General features: G+C 43.6%; 1 protein-coding gene across 2 annotated transcripts in view; it reads left to right on the top strand.

Moving 5' to 3' along the window:
* The window catches only part of psap (prosaposin), a 24,492-nt gene extending 5,622 nt beyond the window's left edge, over positions 1 to 18,870 (top strand). Inside the window, exons 2-15 of one of the 2 annotated variants that reach the window (XM_045702315.1) lie at positions 2,823 to 2,956; positions 3,098 to 3,172; positions 3,877 to 4,002; positions 6,281 to 6,490; positions 6,845 to 6,988; positions 7,706 to 7,762; positions 8,146 to 8,151; positions 12,847 to 12,993; positions 13,244 to 13,336; positions 15,330 to 15,513; positions 15,805 to 15,968; positions 16,734 to 16,814; positions 17,001 to 17,108; positions 17,438 to 18,870. In XM_045702315.1, the coding sequence (XP_045558271.1) occupies positions 2,823 to 2,956; positions 3,098 to 3,172; positions 3,877 to 4,002; positions 6,281 to 6,490; positions 6,845 to 6,988; positions 7,706 to 7,762; positions 8,146 to 8,151; positions 12,847 to 12,993; positions 13,244 to 13,336; positions 15,330 to 15,513; positions 15,805 to 15,968; positions 16,734 to 16,814; positions 17,001 to 17,108; positions 17,438 to 17,470 (1,562 nt within the window). In that variant the 3' untranslated portion in view covers positions 17,471 to 18,870. The remainder of the gene's footprint in view (positions 1 to 2,822; positions 2,957 to 3,097; positions 3,173 to 3,876; positions 4,003 to 6,280; positions 6,491 to 6,844; positions 6,989 to 7,705; positions 7,763 to 8,145; positions 8,152 to 12,846; positions 12,994 to 13,243; positions 13,337 to 15,329; positions 15,514 to 15,804; positions 15,969 to 16,733; positions 16,815 to 17,000; positions 17,109 to 17,437) is intronic. The other variant, XM_014157984.2, reaches the window with a different exon arrangement.

The following is an 18,870-nucleotide window of genomic DNA, read 5'->3' as shown; positions in this document are numbered from 1 at the left end:
AAAAATATATCAATACTCAGCAAAAAAAAGAAACGACCCTGTCTTTAGTTGGATTTTTACGAATTATCTTTGAAAGACAGGGTCCTGAAAAAGGGCTTTTTTAAAAATATATATATTTTTTTGCTGAGTTTATATATAATATTGTTATTTTCTTCTGGAGACAGTTTTGTCACGCTGTGGGCATAAAGGTATGTTTTTAAAAGAAGCTGTCTTTTTTTTATTTATTTTTTCTCTCCTCGGGGGGGTGGAGTACTGACATTTCAGTACATGTGGACACCCCTTCAAATTAGTGGATTTGGCTATTTCAGCCACACCCGTTGCTGACAGGTGTATAAAATTGAGCACACCGCCATGCAATCTCCATAGACAAACATTGGCAATAGAATGACCAGTACTGAAGAGCTCAGTGACTTTCAGCGTGGCGTCATAGTCAGCTTGTCAAATTTCTGCTCTGCTAGAGCTGCTCCAGTCAACTGTAAGGGCTGTTTATTATGAAGTGGAAACGTCTCGGAGCAACAACGGCTCAGCCGCGAAGTGGTAGACCACAAGCTCACAGAACAGGACCACTGAAGTGCGTAAAAAAATAGTCTGTCCTCGGTTGCAACACTCACTACTGAGTTCCAAACTGCCCCTGGAAGCAACGTCAGCAAAATAACTTTGTCGGGAGCTTCATGGGTTTCCATGGCTGAGCAGCCGCACACAAGCCTAAGATCACCATGTGCAATGCTAAGCATTGGCTGGAGTGGTGTAAAGCTTGATGCCATTGGACTCTGGAATAGTGGAAACAGGACAAATCTGGGTTTGGCGGATGCCAGGAGAACGCTACCTGCCCCAATGCAACTAGCTTCCCTGTGGCTCAGTTGGTAGAGCATGGTGTTTGCAATGCCAGGGTTGTGGGTTCGATTCCCACGAGGGGCCAGTACAAAAAAAAATGCATGAATGTATGCATTCACTACTGTAAGTCGCTCTGGATAAGAGTGTCTGCTGAATGACTAAAATGTTTTAACTGTAACGTTTGGTGGAGGAATAATGGTCTGGGGTGGTTTTTCAAGAACTGCAATGCTGCTGGGTTTTTTCATGCTCAATAGTTTCCCGTGTGTATCATGAATGGTCCACCACCCAACGGACATCCAGCCAACTTGACACAGCTGTGTAGTCAGTGCTTCCCTGTAGAATGCTTTCAACACCTTGTGGGGGGGTGCAACTCAATACTATGCGTTCCCTGTGGCTCAGTTGGTAGAGCATGGTGTGTGCAACGCCAGGGTTGTGGGTTCGATTCCCACGGGGGGCCAGTACAACAAAAAAAAAATGCATGAAATGTATGAACTGTATTCACTACTGTAAGTCGCTCTGGATAAGAGCGTCTGCTAAATGACTAAAATGTAAATGTGTTCTTAATGTTTTGTACACTGTGGATAGCTGTTGTGTTCATATTGAGGCCAACTGCCTTTATTTTCTCCAGCTGATGGAGGATTGGATGCTGACCTCGTTGACCTCGCAATAACGTGTGTGTGTGTGTGTGTGTGTGTGTGTGTGTGAGAATTGGGTGCTTTCCACCGTGGTTTCCTAGGGATTCTTGGTAGGATCTGTTTCCATAAAACACAGTTCACTATATTTCAGTTTTCTCTGCCTCTCTAAGATCAGATGAGGATGTAGGCCTAGTTGGTTGTGGTATTCCCCTTACGAGTCACATGATCCTTCTTTCACTTCCTGTTCTCGGATTTATTTTAGAAAATTGTAATGCGTCTCTACTTTCGCTTACTTGAAAAGGAACTGGACCTAGGTTGTGCATACATACATTTAGCAGACGCTCTTATCCAGAGCGACTTACAAATTGGTGCATTCACCTTATAATATCCAGTGGAACAACCACTTTACAATAGTGCATCTAAATCTTTTAAGGGGGGGGGGGGACATACATACATACATACATACATACTGTAGGGCTGGAACTGGACCTAGGTTACATACATACTGTAGGGCTGGAACTGGACCTTGGTTACATACATACTGTAGGGCTGGAACTGGACCTAGGTTACATACATACTGTAGGGCTGGAACTGGACCTAGGTTACATACATACTGTAGGGCTGGAACTGGACCTAGGTTACATGCATACTGTAGGGCTGGAACTGGACCTAGGTTACATACCGTAGGCCAATGTCTTCACTATAACGGCTAGGCCTGAACAGATCCTTCAAACAAATAGGTTGACTTCTAAACCAATGAATGTTTAACATTCACTGTTTATCCAAGAATGTGTAGGACAGTGTCACTTCTGCTACACCGACCGTTTGGGATAGATGGGTAGGCAGACAAATCATAGCTGTCTCCACCCCTCTGTTGGGTACAGAACAGTGTCTCTCCTAGCCATCTCCACCCCTCTGTTGGGTACAGAACAGTGTCTCTCCTAGCCATCTCCACCCCTCTGTTGGGTACAGAACAGTGTGGGTAACGATAGTGTCTTCTCTCTCCTAGCCGTCTCCACCCCTCTGTTGGGTACAGAACAGTGTCTCTCCTAGCCATCTCCACCCCTCTGTTGGGTACAGAACAGTGTCTCTCCTAGCCATCTCCACCCCTCTGTTGGGTACAGAACAGTGTGGGTAACGATAGTGTCTTCTCTCTCCTAGCCGTCTCCACCCCTCTGTTGGGTACAGAACAGTGTGGGTAACGATAGTGTCTTCTCTCTCCTAGCCGTCTCCACCCCTCTGTTGGGTACAGAACAGTGTGGGTAACGATAGTGTCTTCTCTCTCCTAGCCGTCTCCACCCCTCTGTTGGGTACAGAACAGTGTGGGTAACGATAGTGTCTTCTCTCTCCTAGCCGTCTCCACCCCTCTGTTGGGTACAGAACAGTGTGCCCGTGGTCCTCCCTACTGGTGTCATAATGTGAAGACTGCCTCCATCTGTGGTGCCGTAGTCCACTGCCAGCAGAACGTATGGAACCAACCCCAGATGGTGAGACTCTAGTCTACTTTATCTAGCAAGTTATTGTCTTTTGAAGGGTGGGGGTATTTTCCCTGTGTAAATGGATGAACAGTGGGCATTGTTTAACCCGGCCTTGGCTTTGCTACCCTAATCAACTCCCTCCTGGTTCAGAAAGCCATACCGTGTGACCTGTGTAAGGGGGTGCTGATTGCGGTGGACCAGCTGCTACTGAACAATGCTACTCAGGTGAGTCATGGAGGATGAATGTGGGGAAGTTCCCTGTTTTTTGTTTTGTTTTGTTGCTGAAAACAAATTCATGCTCTGCCAAACTATCTTCTATCCAGTGTACTCAATAGTGGCACAAATATGCCAAGACTGTTTTCTGCTCCCAGATGAATGAGTGATTAAGATGGTCTACTATGGCTGAGTAGTGTTTCTCAAACCTCTCCTAGGAGATCCTCATTTAAAAATGTAGTAGTCCTGAACCAGTTCACATGATTTACATAGTAAAGGGCTTGATGATTAGTTGAATCGGGTGCTATTTCTGGAATACTTCCAATACATGGAACTGCTGGGGGGCCCAGAGGAGAGGCTGGGGGACCATCGCTCCACATAGTGGGGTCTGAGGCTGGGGGACCATCGCTCCACATAGTGGGGTCTGAGGCTGGGGGACCATCGCTCCACATAGTGGGGTCTGAGGCTGGGGGACCATCGCTCCACATAGTGGGGGCTGGGGGACCATCGCTCCACATAGTGGGGGCTGGGGGACCATCGCTCCACATAGTGGGGGCTGAGGCTGGGGGACCATCGCTCCACATAGTGGGGGCTGGGGGACCATCGCTCCACATGCTGGGGGACCATCGCTCCACATAGTGGGGGCTGGGGGACCATCGCTCCACATAGTGGGGGCTGGGTCTGGGGGTCTCTAAGCTGATGTTCATGTCCTCTAGGGTGAGATCCTAGGCGTCCTGGAGAAGGTCTGTCACCTGATCCCTGTCAAGAGCCTGGCTGCAGAGTGTGAAGAGACGGTGGACACCTACTACCCTACCCTCATTAGTATCATCGCTGGAGAGCTGGTACACACACACACACACACACAGTGGTTTATAGGAAAGTATGCTAGCCTACACACACACACAGAGAGAAATGATTTGTTATTCAGAATCAATCCAACATCCTCATTCTGCTAAGCTAAATGGCATTGTTTCAAGGTCATTCCAAGAATAATTTGGCTATTTGAATTTGATAAAAGTTTGTCCTTAATGTTATTAGCCCATACAAATGTATTGAATAACAGTTTCACTACATAGAGCGCCCCCCCCCAAAAAAAGAAATCAAAACCAAGTTTGTACTATATCTTTGAGAGAAGAAAATCAGGTATTATTATTTAAAGAAATTTACACATGTATTTATTTATTTTATATTTAACCCCTTATTTTTGGCAGGTAAAAGTCTCAGTATATATATATATATATATATAGTACCAGTCAAACGTTTAGACACCTACTCATTCCAGTTTTTCTTTCTTTTTACTATTTTCTACATTGTAGAATAATTGTGATGACTTTAAAACTATGATTTAACACATGTGGAATCATGTAGTAACCAAAAAAAGTGTTAAACAAATTGAGATTCTTCAAAGTATCCAGCCTTTGCCTTGATGACAACTTTGTACACTCTTAAATCACAGCAGAACTGATGAGCCAAGATGGACTGGATTTCTGTTGGTCCTAATGTTTACCATGCAGTCTTAATCATATAAAATGACTGTCATGCAGTCTAGTCCAAGGACCGCAATATGTTGTGACTGAATGGATATTAGGTTGGAAAAGTTTGTCACTCCTCCAATATAACATTTGACAAACAAATTGAAGCAACATTGACAGACCACTTGATGAGTTGTGACACTTTACAATACTATACATTAAATGTTGACAGTAAAGGTGCTGGGCATGATACTGAGACTAGTGTAACGCACGTCAACTAATGTTGAATAATAATCCTTACTAGTGAGATTCCAGTAACCAATCATATTATACTATATTGCTATGTTTAAGTTGACAGCTACAACAAATCAGCTGTCAGAAGCTGCATGAAGAGCAGTTTACTTTGAGCCAATCAAAACTCAATATTCTCTTAGTCCCTCCTAACCTCACGTTATACACCAGTTGGCTCCAACTTGTTGGGGGGGAAAAAAGGCTCGAACAGCATGTCTTCCACGCCATTCCACGGAAAAACATTTCAAATCATTGAGAAGTTGTATACAACTGAAGGAGAACTGGATATTAACACTGACTTATCTATACAAATGTGCTGTGAAGGGATTGAGGGAAAGATTGACACCAGGATTTGGTCAGGTTTTTTTTTGTATAGATTCAGTTCCACCAAGGATGGCCAGCCGTCTGAACCCAGGAGATTTGAATGCAAAGATTTATTTTCGTTGGAGAAAAATTCAGTTTTCACTGTCATACTCCGGTGTGGTAGGATTTCTTGCAAAACATCATTACAGTGGGATTGTTATAAACGCATGCTGCACTTAAACACCTTGCAGTGCTTATTGATGGGCAGTCACTCACATTTGATTCCATCTCATAGTGGTTTATATCAGTATTTGTAAATTGGTTTGTTTTCTGTGGATTCATGTTTATTGTCTTGCTATTGAACTTTAATCTGAGAGCTCCTCAGATTAAGCGAGTTGGGTGACCCCCAGTAAACTATACAAGGATATATGGCCGATATCTAAGTCTATTCTACTATTGATATATTTATTGAGCTCATTGTACAAATTTCACATCAATATTTTACTCAAGGTGATTCATTTTTTGTAAGTATTTTTATTTACAAAATACAAGCCGGCGTTCTTTTCCTAAATGATTTCAGTTGTGCCGTTTACATTTCTCCCTGCTGCTCCAGTAGCGAACCTAACTGGTCCAATAGAGGTTAATCTTAAACACACACTAGCCCATAGTACACACTAGCCCATAGTACACACTAGCCCATAGTACACACTAGCCCATAGTACACACTAGCCCATAGTGTACACTAGCCTAGGGCCATGTTTAGTCATTAGAGTTGAGCTCTCTGTAGTAATGGTCATTTATTGGAAAGTACACAGATGTCCTGTTGGGGACTAGGGAGTTAATGGCATTTAGAAGGATGCCAGCTGCATATAGATCAACCCTGTTCCTGGACTCAAACACACTTTCAATGGAAATGTTGTTTTGGTCCAGGAGAAGGCCTAATCTGGATCCGTCAAGTGGGAAACTGACCCTGAGTTTATTGTAGTGACTTAATGGTGGCGTGTCTAGTGAGATATACAGATTGTAGTGACCAGAGTCTGTTTCTGGATTCCAGGAGAACCCCCAGGTGGTGTGTGGCGCCATAGGTCTGTGTGACTCCCAGCAGGCAGCTCTGGCCAGTCTCCAGTCTCAGATCCCACAGCTCACGTCCAATGAGATTCCTCAGGAAGACCTGGCCCAGAGGGTCGACCCCTTCCTCCTCAACATCCCTGGTCTCCTCTACCCCCAGGCCCAGGAGAACGCCAAGCAAGAGGTTCCTAAACAGGTACGCCAGTCGTCATCGAATTTGGGGGTTGTAATTCAGGTCTTTGGTGTCTAGGTTTGAGTTTCTGTGTAATAATTGTTAAAGGACTTTACAAATACATTTAGATTTAGAATTTACTATGGTGCCCAGCATAGCTGCACATAGGTAGTGTTCAGTAGGGCACTAAGTACCAAATCCTTTTCCAACTGAAATCTGTCTTATTGATCAAATTCTGGCTGTACTTTACCATTCCAAACTGTTATTTCACTACTGAACGTGACCCAGTACCAACTTTAAACTGTCACTGACTTCATATGTGTGTAGATGTAACTGCTACTCCTTTATTCACTAGTGAGTGTCTTCTGTCCCCTGTAGGAGACTGGAGACTTGTGTGAGGACTGTGTGAAGTTCATCACAGACTTCCAGGACGAGGCGAAGAGCAACACTACCTTCGTCAACTCTCTGATCGAACGGATCCAGAGCCAGTGTGACCTGCTGGGGCCTGGAATCTCTGACCTGGTGAGAGGACTACGTAGTTATCTAGCTAGGAGTTGGTGAGAGGACTACGTAGTTATCTAGCTAGGAGTTGGTGAGAGGACTACGTAGTTATCTAGCTAGGAGTTGGTGAGAGGACTACGTAGTTATCTAGCTAGGAGTTGGTGAGAGGACTACGTAGTTATCTAGCTAGGAGTTAGTGAGAGGACTACGTAGTTATCTAGCTTGGAGTTAGTGAGAGGACTGGGTTTTTAAAACAAGTTTGGTGGAGTGACTATTTTGAGTTATAGAACTAGCCATAATCTAATTTACAGTTAGTACCCTAGATGCTATCTGGTTTAATGCAATAGTTGGTTTATTTCACCCAGCTGGTTATTTATGAATGTTTGTTCTTTAACATGTTCAGTCAGGCCTTAATGGCCATGTTCTGTTATAATCTCCACCCCACACAGCCAGAAGAGGACTGGCCACCCCTCAGAGAGCCTGGTTCCTCTCTAGGTTTCTTCCTAGGTTCCTGCCTTTCTAGGGAGTTTTTTTCCTAGCCACTGTGCTTCTGCATTGCTTTCTGTTTGGGGTCTTAGGCTGGGTTTCTGTAGGGCACTTTGAGATATCAGCTGATTTTAGAAAGGGCTTTATAAATACATTTGATTGACCAACAAATACTTCCAATCTATGAAGCTGGAAGATCATTGGTTTCCACCGACTTTGTTTCTGACTGTTTTGTCTTCTCCTGTGTTTCAGTGCAAGCAGTATATCAACCAGTACGCTCCTCTCATCGCCCTGCAGCTCATGTCCATGGTCAGTCACTCATTATCTTCTAGGGTGTGTCCAAAATGGCATCCTGTTTCATATATTTAGTGCACCACTTTTGGCTTTCAGCCCCCCAAACTGGAGGGGTTTGTCTTCTGCTGACGTGTAATTGTAGCCGATGACTCTGCACAGTGTCGCCTAACAAATACTTAACAGGTTTATACATGAACCAATGTGTTTATGTCAAAATGCATTTAGTGTGTGTATATATCCAGACTCTTACTACAGCTCCTCCTAGCCTGCTGATTTCATTCATCTTTAATCTCTCGTTTTTATTTTCCCCTCCTTCCTCTATTCATGCGCCTCTTCCTGCGCTCTCTCACGCTCTCCCCCTCCTGCTCTCTTCTCCTGGGGTTGCTGTGGGTCTGTAGGAACAGGTAGGTCTCTCTGTGTTCAGTCTCTAGTCTCACACCCTTTAGGCTGTGGCCACACAGACTTGGATGAAATCCTATTATGCATTCAGCATCGTCCAATTTTTGTCCGGCAAAAAGGCTGACGTATCGAGTGTTTTGACAGACGGTCATCTCCGTTGTCCATCTGTCAATGGATAACTACCATTGTAAAAAGACCTGGCATTTTATGTCATTTTGTCTGCCCACAGCCTTAGCCTCTGTTTCTGTATGGTCTGTCCACTAGTGCAACTTACTTCAAGTACTCACATTTTTATTGTTCTAGAACTGCATCACAATGTTTCTCTGTGCTGAATGCTAATACCTTTTTAGTCCAAGCAAACCAAACTTTTTTTGGAAGACATTTGATGGGCATGTCATGCTACTAGACTGCAGACTTGTCCAAGCAAACCGTTTCCGTTTAGTCCGTTAGGTTTGGGAGGTGTATACCGATGTATTTGGAAATAGCCACGGGATGGTTTTTGAATTCCACCAATACCGTTGAAACAATTTCTTTGAATGTAAAAAATATTTGTTTCTATTTTAAGTAAATACAGTCCCTACAGTCAACATGTATAATACGTTAGGAGATAAAGCAGATAGCGTTTCTTATTTCACCTGTCACATTATTTGACATTATGAAGCTTACCGTAGTTCCCCAGAACAGTTGAGCCAGTCGTGTTTGTAAATAGCACAACGGGTGAAAGCTGTAGCAGTTGAGTCCAGCTGTGTGTTGACAGGGGTTGCGTTTTATATTGAAAGTCAAGTTTAGTTTTTTTTTCCTTCAATAGGATGATCAGGGACGTCCAACTATAGTTTTCCTTCGCAAAGACATTAGCGTAACACATTTGGTAGAAAATTGCTTTTTCTTCAGATGACAGCAGAAGTACAACACTATTTGGCTTGCAGCCACACAAGTAAATGAGCTGACAGTGAAAATGCAAGGTATTTTTGGGCAAAAACAATACATGGCTGCCATTTTTGTAATGTTTAGGCCAATCATAGAAAGAATGCAGCCAGCTGCATTTTCTAATGTTTTGCTTAAAGTTAATCTTGTATTTTACCAGAGGAAAAAGTAGGCTGGCTATACTGAGGAAAAGTAGCTCCACATCAGTGCTGTCTGCTGATAGAATGATGGAGAACAGTAGCTCCACATCAGTCAGAGCGCTGTCTGCTGATAGAATGATGGAGAACAGTAGCTCCACATCAGTCAGTGCTGTCTGCTGATAGAATGATGGAGAACAGTAGCTCCACATCAGTCAGTGCTGTCTGCTGATAGAATGATGGAGAACAGTAGCTCCACATCAGTCAGAGAGCTGTCTGCTGATAGAATGATGGAGAACAGTAGCTCCACATCCGTCAGAGTGCTGTCTGCTGATAGAATGATGGAGAACAGTAGCTCCACATCAGTCAGAGAGCTGTCTGCTGATAGAATGATAGAGAACAGTAGCTCCACATCAGTCAGAGCGCTGTCTGCTGATAGAATGTCTGTTCTTGAGTTCTCAGAGTGAAGTGCAACTGAAGCACAAAATTTGTTTGATGCTGAGCAAAAATTACAATAAGAACCATTTTAGATCTGTGTTTACAAAACGCAGAAAGATATTTCTTACGTAATTTTTTTTCCTGCGTGGAAAAACACACAATTCTGCGTTTAACATGACCCTTCTATTTAACTTGGTAGTTATCTAAGTAAGTGGCTGAATGAATAAAGGTCACAGGGCATCTCATTGTGTTGGCTTTCTACTGTGTTTGAGAAGTCGAAGCCCTTTGGATGAGTTCTGTACAGCTGCCACTACTATCTTGATTTCCATGGCTTTTATCTCCTCAGTTCTGGGCCGTCTGCTCTGCCCCCATCTTCTCTGAGCAGGCAGGCCCGTTGCCTTAGCAACTCCACACAGATACAGCGGGTAGACATGCTGCTCCAGAGCCAGTACTGTTCTTCCTTCAGACAAGCATGCGTTAAAACTTTCTTCATTTGCACAATTTCTCTCGTTCACATTCACTTGTAAATGTCCAAACTAGAGGTCGACCGATTATTGGAGGACCAAAAAAAGCCGATACCGATTTAATCGGCTTTAAAAAAAAATATGTTTATTTGTAATAATGACAATTACAACTACTGAATGAACACTTATTTGAACATAATATAATACATCAATAAAATCAATTTAGCCTCAAATAAATAATGAAACATGTTCAATTTGGTTTAAATAATGCAAAAACAAAGTGTTTGGAGAAGAAGGTAAAAGTGCATTATGTGCCATGTAAGAAAGCTAACGTTTAAGTTCCTTACTCAGAACATGAGAACTTATGAAAGCTGGCGGTTCCTTTTAACATGAGTCTTCAATATTCCCAGGTAATAAGTTTTAGGATGTAGTTATTATAGGAATTATAGGACTATTTCTCTCTCTATACGATTTGTATTTCATATACCTTTGACTATTCTTATAGGCACTTTAGTATTGCCAGTGTAACAGTATAGCTTCCGTCCCTCTCCTCGCTCCTACCTGGGTTCGAACCAGGAACACATCGACAACAGCCACCCTCGAAGCATCGTTACCCATCGCTCCACAAAAGCCGCGGGGAGGGGAACAACTACTCCAAGTGTCAGCGCGAGTGACGTTTAAAACGCTATTAGCACGCACCCCGCTAACTAGCTAGCCATTTCACATCGGTTACACCAGCCTAATCTTGGGAGTTGACAGGCTTGAAGTCATAAACAGCGCAATGCATTGCGAAGGGCTGCTGGCTAAACGCATGAAAGTGCTGTTTGAATGAATGCTTACGAGCCTGCTGCTGCCTACCACCGCTCAGTCAGACTGCTCTATCAAATCATAGACTTAATTATAACATAACACACAGAAATACGAGCCTTAGGTCATTAATATTGTCAAATCCGGAAACTATAATTTAGAAAACGAAACGTTTATTCTTTCAGTGAAATACGGAACCGTTCCATATTTTATCTTACGGATGGCATGCCTAAGTCTAAATATTGATGTAACGTTGTACAACCTTCAATGTTGTCATAATTATGTAAAAATCTGGCAAATTAATTACGGTCTTTGTTAGGAAGAAATGGACTTCACACAGTTTGCAACGAGCCAGGCGGCCCAAGCTGCTGCGTATACCCTGACTCTGCTTGCACTGAACGCAAGAGAAGTGACACAATTTCCATAGTTATAATAAATTCATGTTAGCAGGCAATATTACCTAAAATATGCAGGTTTAAAAAATGTATACTTGTGTATTGATTTTAAAGAAAGGCATTGATGTTTATGGTTAGGTACATTGGTGCAACGACAGTGCTTTTTTTTGCGAATGCGCTTGATAAATCATCACCCATTTGTCGACGTAGGCTGTGATTCAATGAGAAATGAACAGGCACCGCATCGACTATATGCAACGCAGGACACGCTAGATAAACTAGTAATATCATCAACCATGTGTAGTTAACTAGTGATTATGTTAAGATGTTTTTTTTTATAAAATAAGTTTAATGCTAGCTAGCAACTTACCTTGGCTTCTTGCTGCCCTCGCGTAACAGTCAGCCTGCCATGCAGGCTCCTTGTGGAGTGCAATGTAAAGCAGGTGGTTACAGCGTTGAACTTGTAACAACTGAAATTTTGCTTGATCGAATCCCCGAGTTGACAAGGTAAAAATGTGTCGTTCTGCCCCTGAACAAGGCAGTTAACCCACTTCCTAGGCCGTCATTCAAAATAAGAATGTGTTCTTAACTGACTTGCCTAGTTAAGGAAAGGTGTAAAAAAAAGAAATCGGCCACAATCTGTCCAAAAATACCGAATTATTATTATTATTATTATTATTTTTTTTTTTAATGAAAACTTGAAATCGGCCATTCCGATTAATCGGTCGACCTCTAGTCCAAACTCACCAAAAATGACATTTGGTAGCTCCTGTATGTATATATAAAAACTTCATGAGCTGGACTGCCTGTCTTTGCAATTTGTTTATTTTCACTATTACTTGTACAAATTTTGTTACCATTCTGCTAATAATTTTTTTTTTTTTTTGGCAACCCTTTGTGTACTAAGCCAGTAATACCGTAAATCCCGGGGTGAGAGAAGCACGGTAAGATGATATGAAAAGCTGGATACTGCCCAACCTGATTGTCCATGCCACTAAAATGAATGATTCACTACCAATGCTGTAGTTTCTTAATGCCTCATTAGTGTCTGGAACCATCTGCTCTGCATGCATGTTGCCCTATGCATGCCTCGAGCATGAGAATCACCTACCTGTGACGTGGGTTGCTGGGTTAGACTGTACACTGTACCTATTGTGTGGGGTTGAAATTGATTGCATGAGGAAATTTTAGCCTGTCTCAGACTATGGAACAGTGGATTGGTAGAAGGTATAGCATGGCTCTGAGACTATGGAACAGTGGAATGGTAGAAGGTATAGCGTGGCTCTGAGACTATGGAACAGTGGAATGGTAGAAGGTATAGCATGGCTCTGAGACTATGGAACAGTGGAATGGTAGAAGGTATAGCATGGCTCTGAGACTATGGAACAGTGGACTGGTAGAAGGTATAGCGTGGCTCTGAGACTATGGAACAGTGGATTGTACACATACATCATCTTAAAGTCATGTGATGAAACATGTTTTCTGCGGAATGGTATGAATGTGTCTAACTGTACATTGACATTCTCCCCACTCAGCAACCTAAGGATATCTGTTCCCGCGCCGACTTCTGCTCTGCAGAGGTGAAGAGCTCTGTCCCCATGATGAACCTGGTGGCTGCCAAGGCCATCCCTGCTGTCAAACTGGTCCCTGCCACTAAGATGGAGGCTGTCAAGCCCACCAAGGTAACCTACTGATACCAGAGGCACTGGCAAGTGGCCATGTACAACAGTACCTTCACTTTCATATCTTCCATATGAAATACATGGACATTTCCATAAACCTAAAGTTATATAATCACAATGACCTTGTGTTTTGTAATGTAGTTAAGACGTTGGCATGGTTACCATTGTAGTTATACTGATGCGTTTTGGGACCACAACTTATTTTGTTCCAAGACTATTCTAGTTACGCCGACTCTCGTCTATTCTCCAGAACATGGTGCGTGCCCGTGGCTCCCCTCAATGTATCGCATGTGAGTTCATTATGAAGGAGGTGGAGAGCATGCTGGGGGATGAGAAGACTGAGGTAGGTCACCTGACGGGTTGCTCATGAGTCATGACCTGCTATAAAACACTGTGACGATGTGGTAAAGGGTTTCACGTTCTAACAGGAGTGGAGGTGCTTCTCTCTGTCTTATGGTGTATGACTGAAATGTAACGCTGTTTGTAAGGGAGTTCCAGTAAAGGATGTTTTTATCATGGGGGGGGAGCACTATATAAATGAATGTGATTTGCTCTCTACCTCTGGAATATGCTGGACGATCAACACATTTTCAGTTTGAATATTTATGCTAAAAAGCCACAGTAATCCAGACAAAAGAAGCCATTTGCGGCTTCACGTAACATTTTATGTTCATTTAAATAGTTCAACTGAAATTGTTATTAAAGTAACATGTTGGCTGTGTCTTCAGGGTTCTTAAAAACAATGATTCTGTCTGCAATATGCTACATTGTATGAGTTATTATTCATTACAGAATCTCTTCATAACCCCCCCCCGGAGGCCAAGTAGGGCTTGTTTGTCCTGTGTGTCAAGGATGAACAAGAATTTAGTACAATCCGTTTCATCTCTGCGACCTCAGGCCACCCTTTACTCTGACCCTGTGATGGTTATTACTGTGCAAGCAGCAGTGGATATTGTTTTACCCTAGTTCACTTTGTAGCGGTGTTGTCAGAGGGGTGAAGATAAAGATTTGATTGGGCCACCAGTCAGGTGTTAACCCTGCTGAAAGGACAAGAGTAGGATAGATGGAATACCACTACCAGACACACATCAGCATAACAGACTGACTAGAGGGGAGCCTGATGGCCAGTGGAGACTAGAGGGGAGCCTGATGGCCAGTGGAGACTAGAGGGGAGCCTGATGGCCAGTGGAGACTAGAGGGGAGCCTGATGGCCAGTGGAGAGGATAAGACGCACCATATAAACACACATCACAGCACAGGGGTAACCCAACCAATAATACCTCATACAATAATGGCAGAGCAATTTAATGGCAACTTCATAGAAACAATTGACAAAGAACCCGGTCATCAACATTAGAGGATTTAGAATAATCTGTATTACCTCCCAAGGGGGGGGGGGGGAATTCATTTGACAAAACAAAGGCTTTAATGTAAAATCTTCTCGGCCAAATGTCAATAGTACCACACCAAATCAATACATTTCAAACTGGCAGCAACCTCCCTTTAACTAAAATATCAGCCCAAATGCGTCTGGCAGGGCAATAATAATCCAGCGACACTGATCATGAAACGGAGCGCATTGAAAGGTCGGCTACAGTGTAAAGCACTGGAACAATAGAGGGAAGACGGAAAGGCTTCTTAGCTGTTGACTTCATGCTTGCAGTTGCACTGACTGTCCGTCGGTTACAGCTGGTTGGTTGGTTGGTTTGTCAAAGCTTCGCAAATATCCATGACTGGAGCGGTCCCAAAATATACAGCCGTGGTGCCATAGAGGTAACCCCGGCGACCAACTTAAAACACTTTACAAACTAAGCACGCTGAAAATAAATAAGACTTCTGCAGAGTTGCACACACTGTCAAACTGTCGCGCCATCTTTATATCCACACTGCTGAAGGTTCTATAGCTAGCTACCTTTTAAGGCAAGCTGTTTTCTTAAGAGAATTTTCGCTCAAAAACCTAGGAAGATAAATGGTGTATAGGCAATGACTAAACTAGGAGATAAAAGGAATGTGAAATGAAATAGTAAGGTCAATGGGCGTGACCTTACTAAGTAAAGTATAGGTGATCATTTAATTTTAGCGAATCACATGACTGCGAGGTGTGGCTCCAAATGGAGGAAAGACCCCGTATGGAAGACGTGTACAAGGAGGGTTAGTGGGAAGGTGTTGTGGGAGAATATTGGTTGGTAGATTAAGCCTATGCTCCGGGAGATTCTTTTGTGTGCTAACGAAGGCCAAGTTTGACACGGTGGCATTTGGGCAGAAGTGTCTGGGAAGGAGATTAAGTCATGCCTAACTGACCCCTGTGCTCTTCTGCTCCTTCCTCCCTCTCTCAGCAAGATGTGGTGCGTGTGTTGGAGAAGGTGTGCTCTGTGCTGCCGTCCTCCCTGTCAGCCCAGTGTAAGGATCTGATTGAGTCCTACGGCCGGGCCATCATTGAGCTGCTGCTACAGGAGGCCGACCCCAAGACTATCTGCACCGTGCTGGGGCTCTGCAAGGACGCCAGCCGTGCCTTCATCCGTGAGTAGAGGGAGTGTGTGTGTGCTTGGAAAGTCTTGAGGGGTGTGTGATCTCTCCTGTGTGTTTGAGACACGTGGAGCAGGACCTGTTGGTTGTTGTAATGCATACAGATTAGAGAACGACCGGGCCGATACCATATTATTTCTGGGGGGTCGTCAAGGAGGCCAATGGCTGATTTTTTTTAAAATGTTTTTATTCAATATCATTCAACTAGAAAAAGCCAATTTATTGATGGTGCTCCAATCCAGATGAAGTTAACCCTGTGGTCTCCTTGTTTCCCCTGTCCCTCAGCGGTGTTGGACCAGTCCCAGGTCGAGGCGGGTGGCTTCTGTGACGTGTGCAAGATGGCTGTGCGTTACATCGACGGGATCCTGGAAGGGAACGCCACACAGGCTCAGATTGAAGACGCAGTCAGGAAAGTCTGTAGCTTTGTCCCGGAGGCCGTCAGGGGCGAGGTGAGGATGGAGGACATCTACTTGTTCCACATGTTATTATCATTAGTAGATTACACTGACCATCTTCTAATGGAAAACAGTGTTTCCTAAACTCTTACTGCAACAGAAGAAGAATGAATATTGGCTAGTAACTGGTCAACTAGACGTTGTTGTTGGTGTGACTGTTAACCTCTCTGTCTCTCTGTCTCTGTCTCTGTCTCGCTCTCTCTCTCTGTCTCGCTCTCTCTCTCTGTCTCTCTCTCTATCTCTGTCTGTCTCTGTCTCGCTCTCTCTGTCTCGCTCTCTCTGTCTCGCTCTCTGTCTCGCTCGCTCTGTCTCGCGCTCTCTCTCTCTCTCTCTGTCTCGCTCGCTCTCTCTCTCTCTCTCTCTCTCTCTGTCTCGCTCGCTCTCTCTCTCTCTCTCTCTCTCTCTCTCTCTCTCGCTCTCTCTCTCTCTCGCTCTCTCTCTCTCTCTCTGTGTCTCGCTCGCTCTCTCTCTCTCTCTCTCTCTGTGGCTCGCTCGCTCTCTCTCTCTCTCTCTGTCTCGCTCGCTCTCTCTCTCTCTCTCTCTCTCTGTCTCGCTCGCTCTCTCTCTCTGTCTCGCTCGCTCTCTCTCTCTCTGTCTCGCTCGCTCTCTCTCTCTGTCTCGCTCTCTCTCTCTGTCTCGCTCTCTCTCTCTGTCTCGCTCTCTCGCTCTCTCTCGCTCTCTCTCTGTCTCGCTCTCTCGCTCTCTCTGTCTCTCTGTCTCGCTCTGTCTCGCTCTCTCTGTCTCGCTCTCTCTCTCCAGTGTGACCAGCTGGTTGAGCAGTATGAGCCCATGCTGGTTCAGCTCCTGCTGCAGGTGTTGGACCCTGACTTTGTCTGCATGGTGAGCACTGGAATACAAAGAGGAATACACTTCACTATAGAGGAAAAAGTGTCAGAAGTATGATGATGATAGAGGGGGAAAAACCTCTAGTGTCGAGATCAATAAAGAGGATTTCACTTAAGTGACTTCCCTGGTTGAAATGAATAAATGTCTGACAGTGGGTTATGTGGTTGTCCTGGGTTACAGAAGGTGGGATTGTGTCCCGAGGCAGTGCAAAGTCTTCTGGGTATGGACCAGTGTAGCTGGGGACCTGCCTTCTGGTGCAAGAACATGGACTCTGCAAAACGCTGCAACGTGAGTACTCAACACATAGGCACTGGTCTGCACTGTTTCCTGTCATTGTAGCACTACAGCAGTGAGCAATGTTTCATTCCAGGGTTGAAACATAGATTGTCAATGCAACTCCCCTGGTTTAAATGAATGATGAATTCAATGCAAATTCCTGATTTTTATCCAACTGTTATTTCCGGCCATGCATTATGATTGGCCGAGAAGAACGGCTCATCCAGGTCTGTTCTTGAAATCTTGTGACTAAAGTACTCCTGAATATCACAGACAGGACAGAGTAGCCCCTAGGATGCCTATTGCTGTCTAACCTGTGGGTTTTGTCTGTCCTCTCCCAGGCGGTGGCACACTGCAGGCGTCACGTGTGGTAATGGAAGAACGGATAAAGACCAACCTACACAATCTAAACCTTTCAGGAGAAATACTGTTGCACTGCTGTTTTTTTTAATCAATAAATGTGTCCTGTTTTTCTTAAACATGTGGAATAGGTTTTTGCAGTTGTCAATATAAATTTACCAGGCAGTTTGGACTGGAAACCTTTTTTTCTGCCAGAAGTTAGTTTCTTTATTTGGGGGTAGGAGAAGCAGTGTTTGGGTTGTAGAGTGAATCTATCAGACTGTTTTTAGTTACTGGGACAACCCTCAAAACAGATCTATAGTTGTACTGCTTATTGAATGTACATGGGTGTGGTTTGTCTACAGCTCTCTTTAGATAAATGATTTTACATGTCACACACGGTCGCTTACTTGACACGCCTGGTTTCCCGGACATACGGTAGGTTAAACCTAGTCCTGAACTAAAATATAATGCTTCTTAGTCCAAGACTAGTTTTAATCTCTGCCCATGAAACTGGCCCATTAAGTATGTGACGCAGACAGGTGGGTAACTGGATACTACTGTCTGTGAAAGAACAGTGGTCTGAGAAATATTGAATCTCAAGGGGTCCTTTCAATGTCCTCCCTTGCAGTGACTGCAACTGGGAGAACTTTCTTGGACAGTGTATCTAGCATACCTTCCTGGGATATTTTCTGTTTTAATTGAGTCTCTCCTAATGCAAGTTCATCTCTATTTTGTAGAAACAGTTGAATTGTGTTTTAAATTCTTTTGTAAGTTTATTTTTTTATTCATGAGCTGATGTGAGGAGAATAAAGATTGGGTGTGTCGTATTCCCTAATCTAGTGCGCTACTTTTCAACAGGAGCCCATTGGGGGTCAAAAGTAGTTTCCACTGTAGGACCAATAGAATGGTCTACTCTAAATGTTGAGCCATGCCCTGATGCCCTGGGTGAGAGAACGAATGCATCCCATATGGGACCATATTCCCTACATAGTGCATTACTTTTGACTTAAACACCCACGGGCCCTGGTGAAAAGTAGTGCGCTACATAGGGAAAATGGTGCCATTTGGGACTCAGCTTTCTAATGGCATGTTTGTGCCCCTTTTTTATAACCTCTGCTTGCAATTTCCTTCTCAGCTAATGCTCTTTTCACCCTGTTTATGTGAAGTAATGTGTTATGAAGGAAATGTAAACTAACGGTATCTAGCCTCAATGTGGTTAAAACTCAATTTTAATATCATGGATGGTCAGACCCTCCAGCTTTTTACTGAAAGTGATGGGGCAAGTTAATTAAAAAAAAAAAAAAGTTACCCCCATTGTTTTAATCTGCTTTGTTGCTTTATTGATCACAAAAAGCTCTTCATCTTTAATCAGTCTACTGTCAGATTTTTTTATTTTTTTTTTACAGTTGAAATAAAAACGATCGCAAATCCA

This window comes from Salmo salar, chromosome ssa19 (genome assembly GCF_905237065.1).
Source record: "Salmo salar chromosome ssa19, Ssal_v3.1, whole genome shotgun sequence".
Taxonomy (NCBI): Eukaryota; Metazoa; Chordata; class Actinopteri; order Salmoniformes; family Salmonidae; genus Salmo; species Salmo salar.
This window is presented reverse-complemented; position numbering and strand designations above follow the sequence as displayed.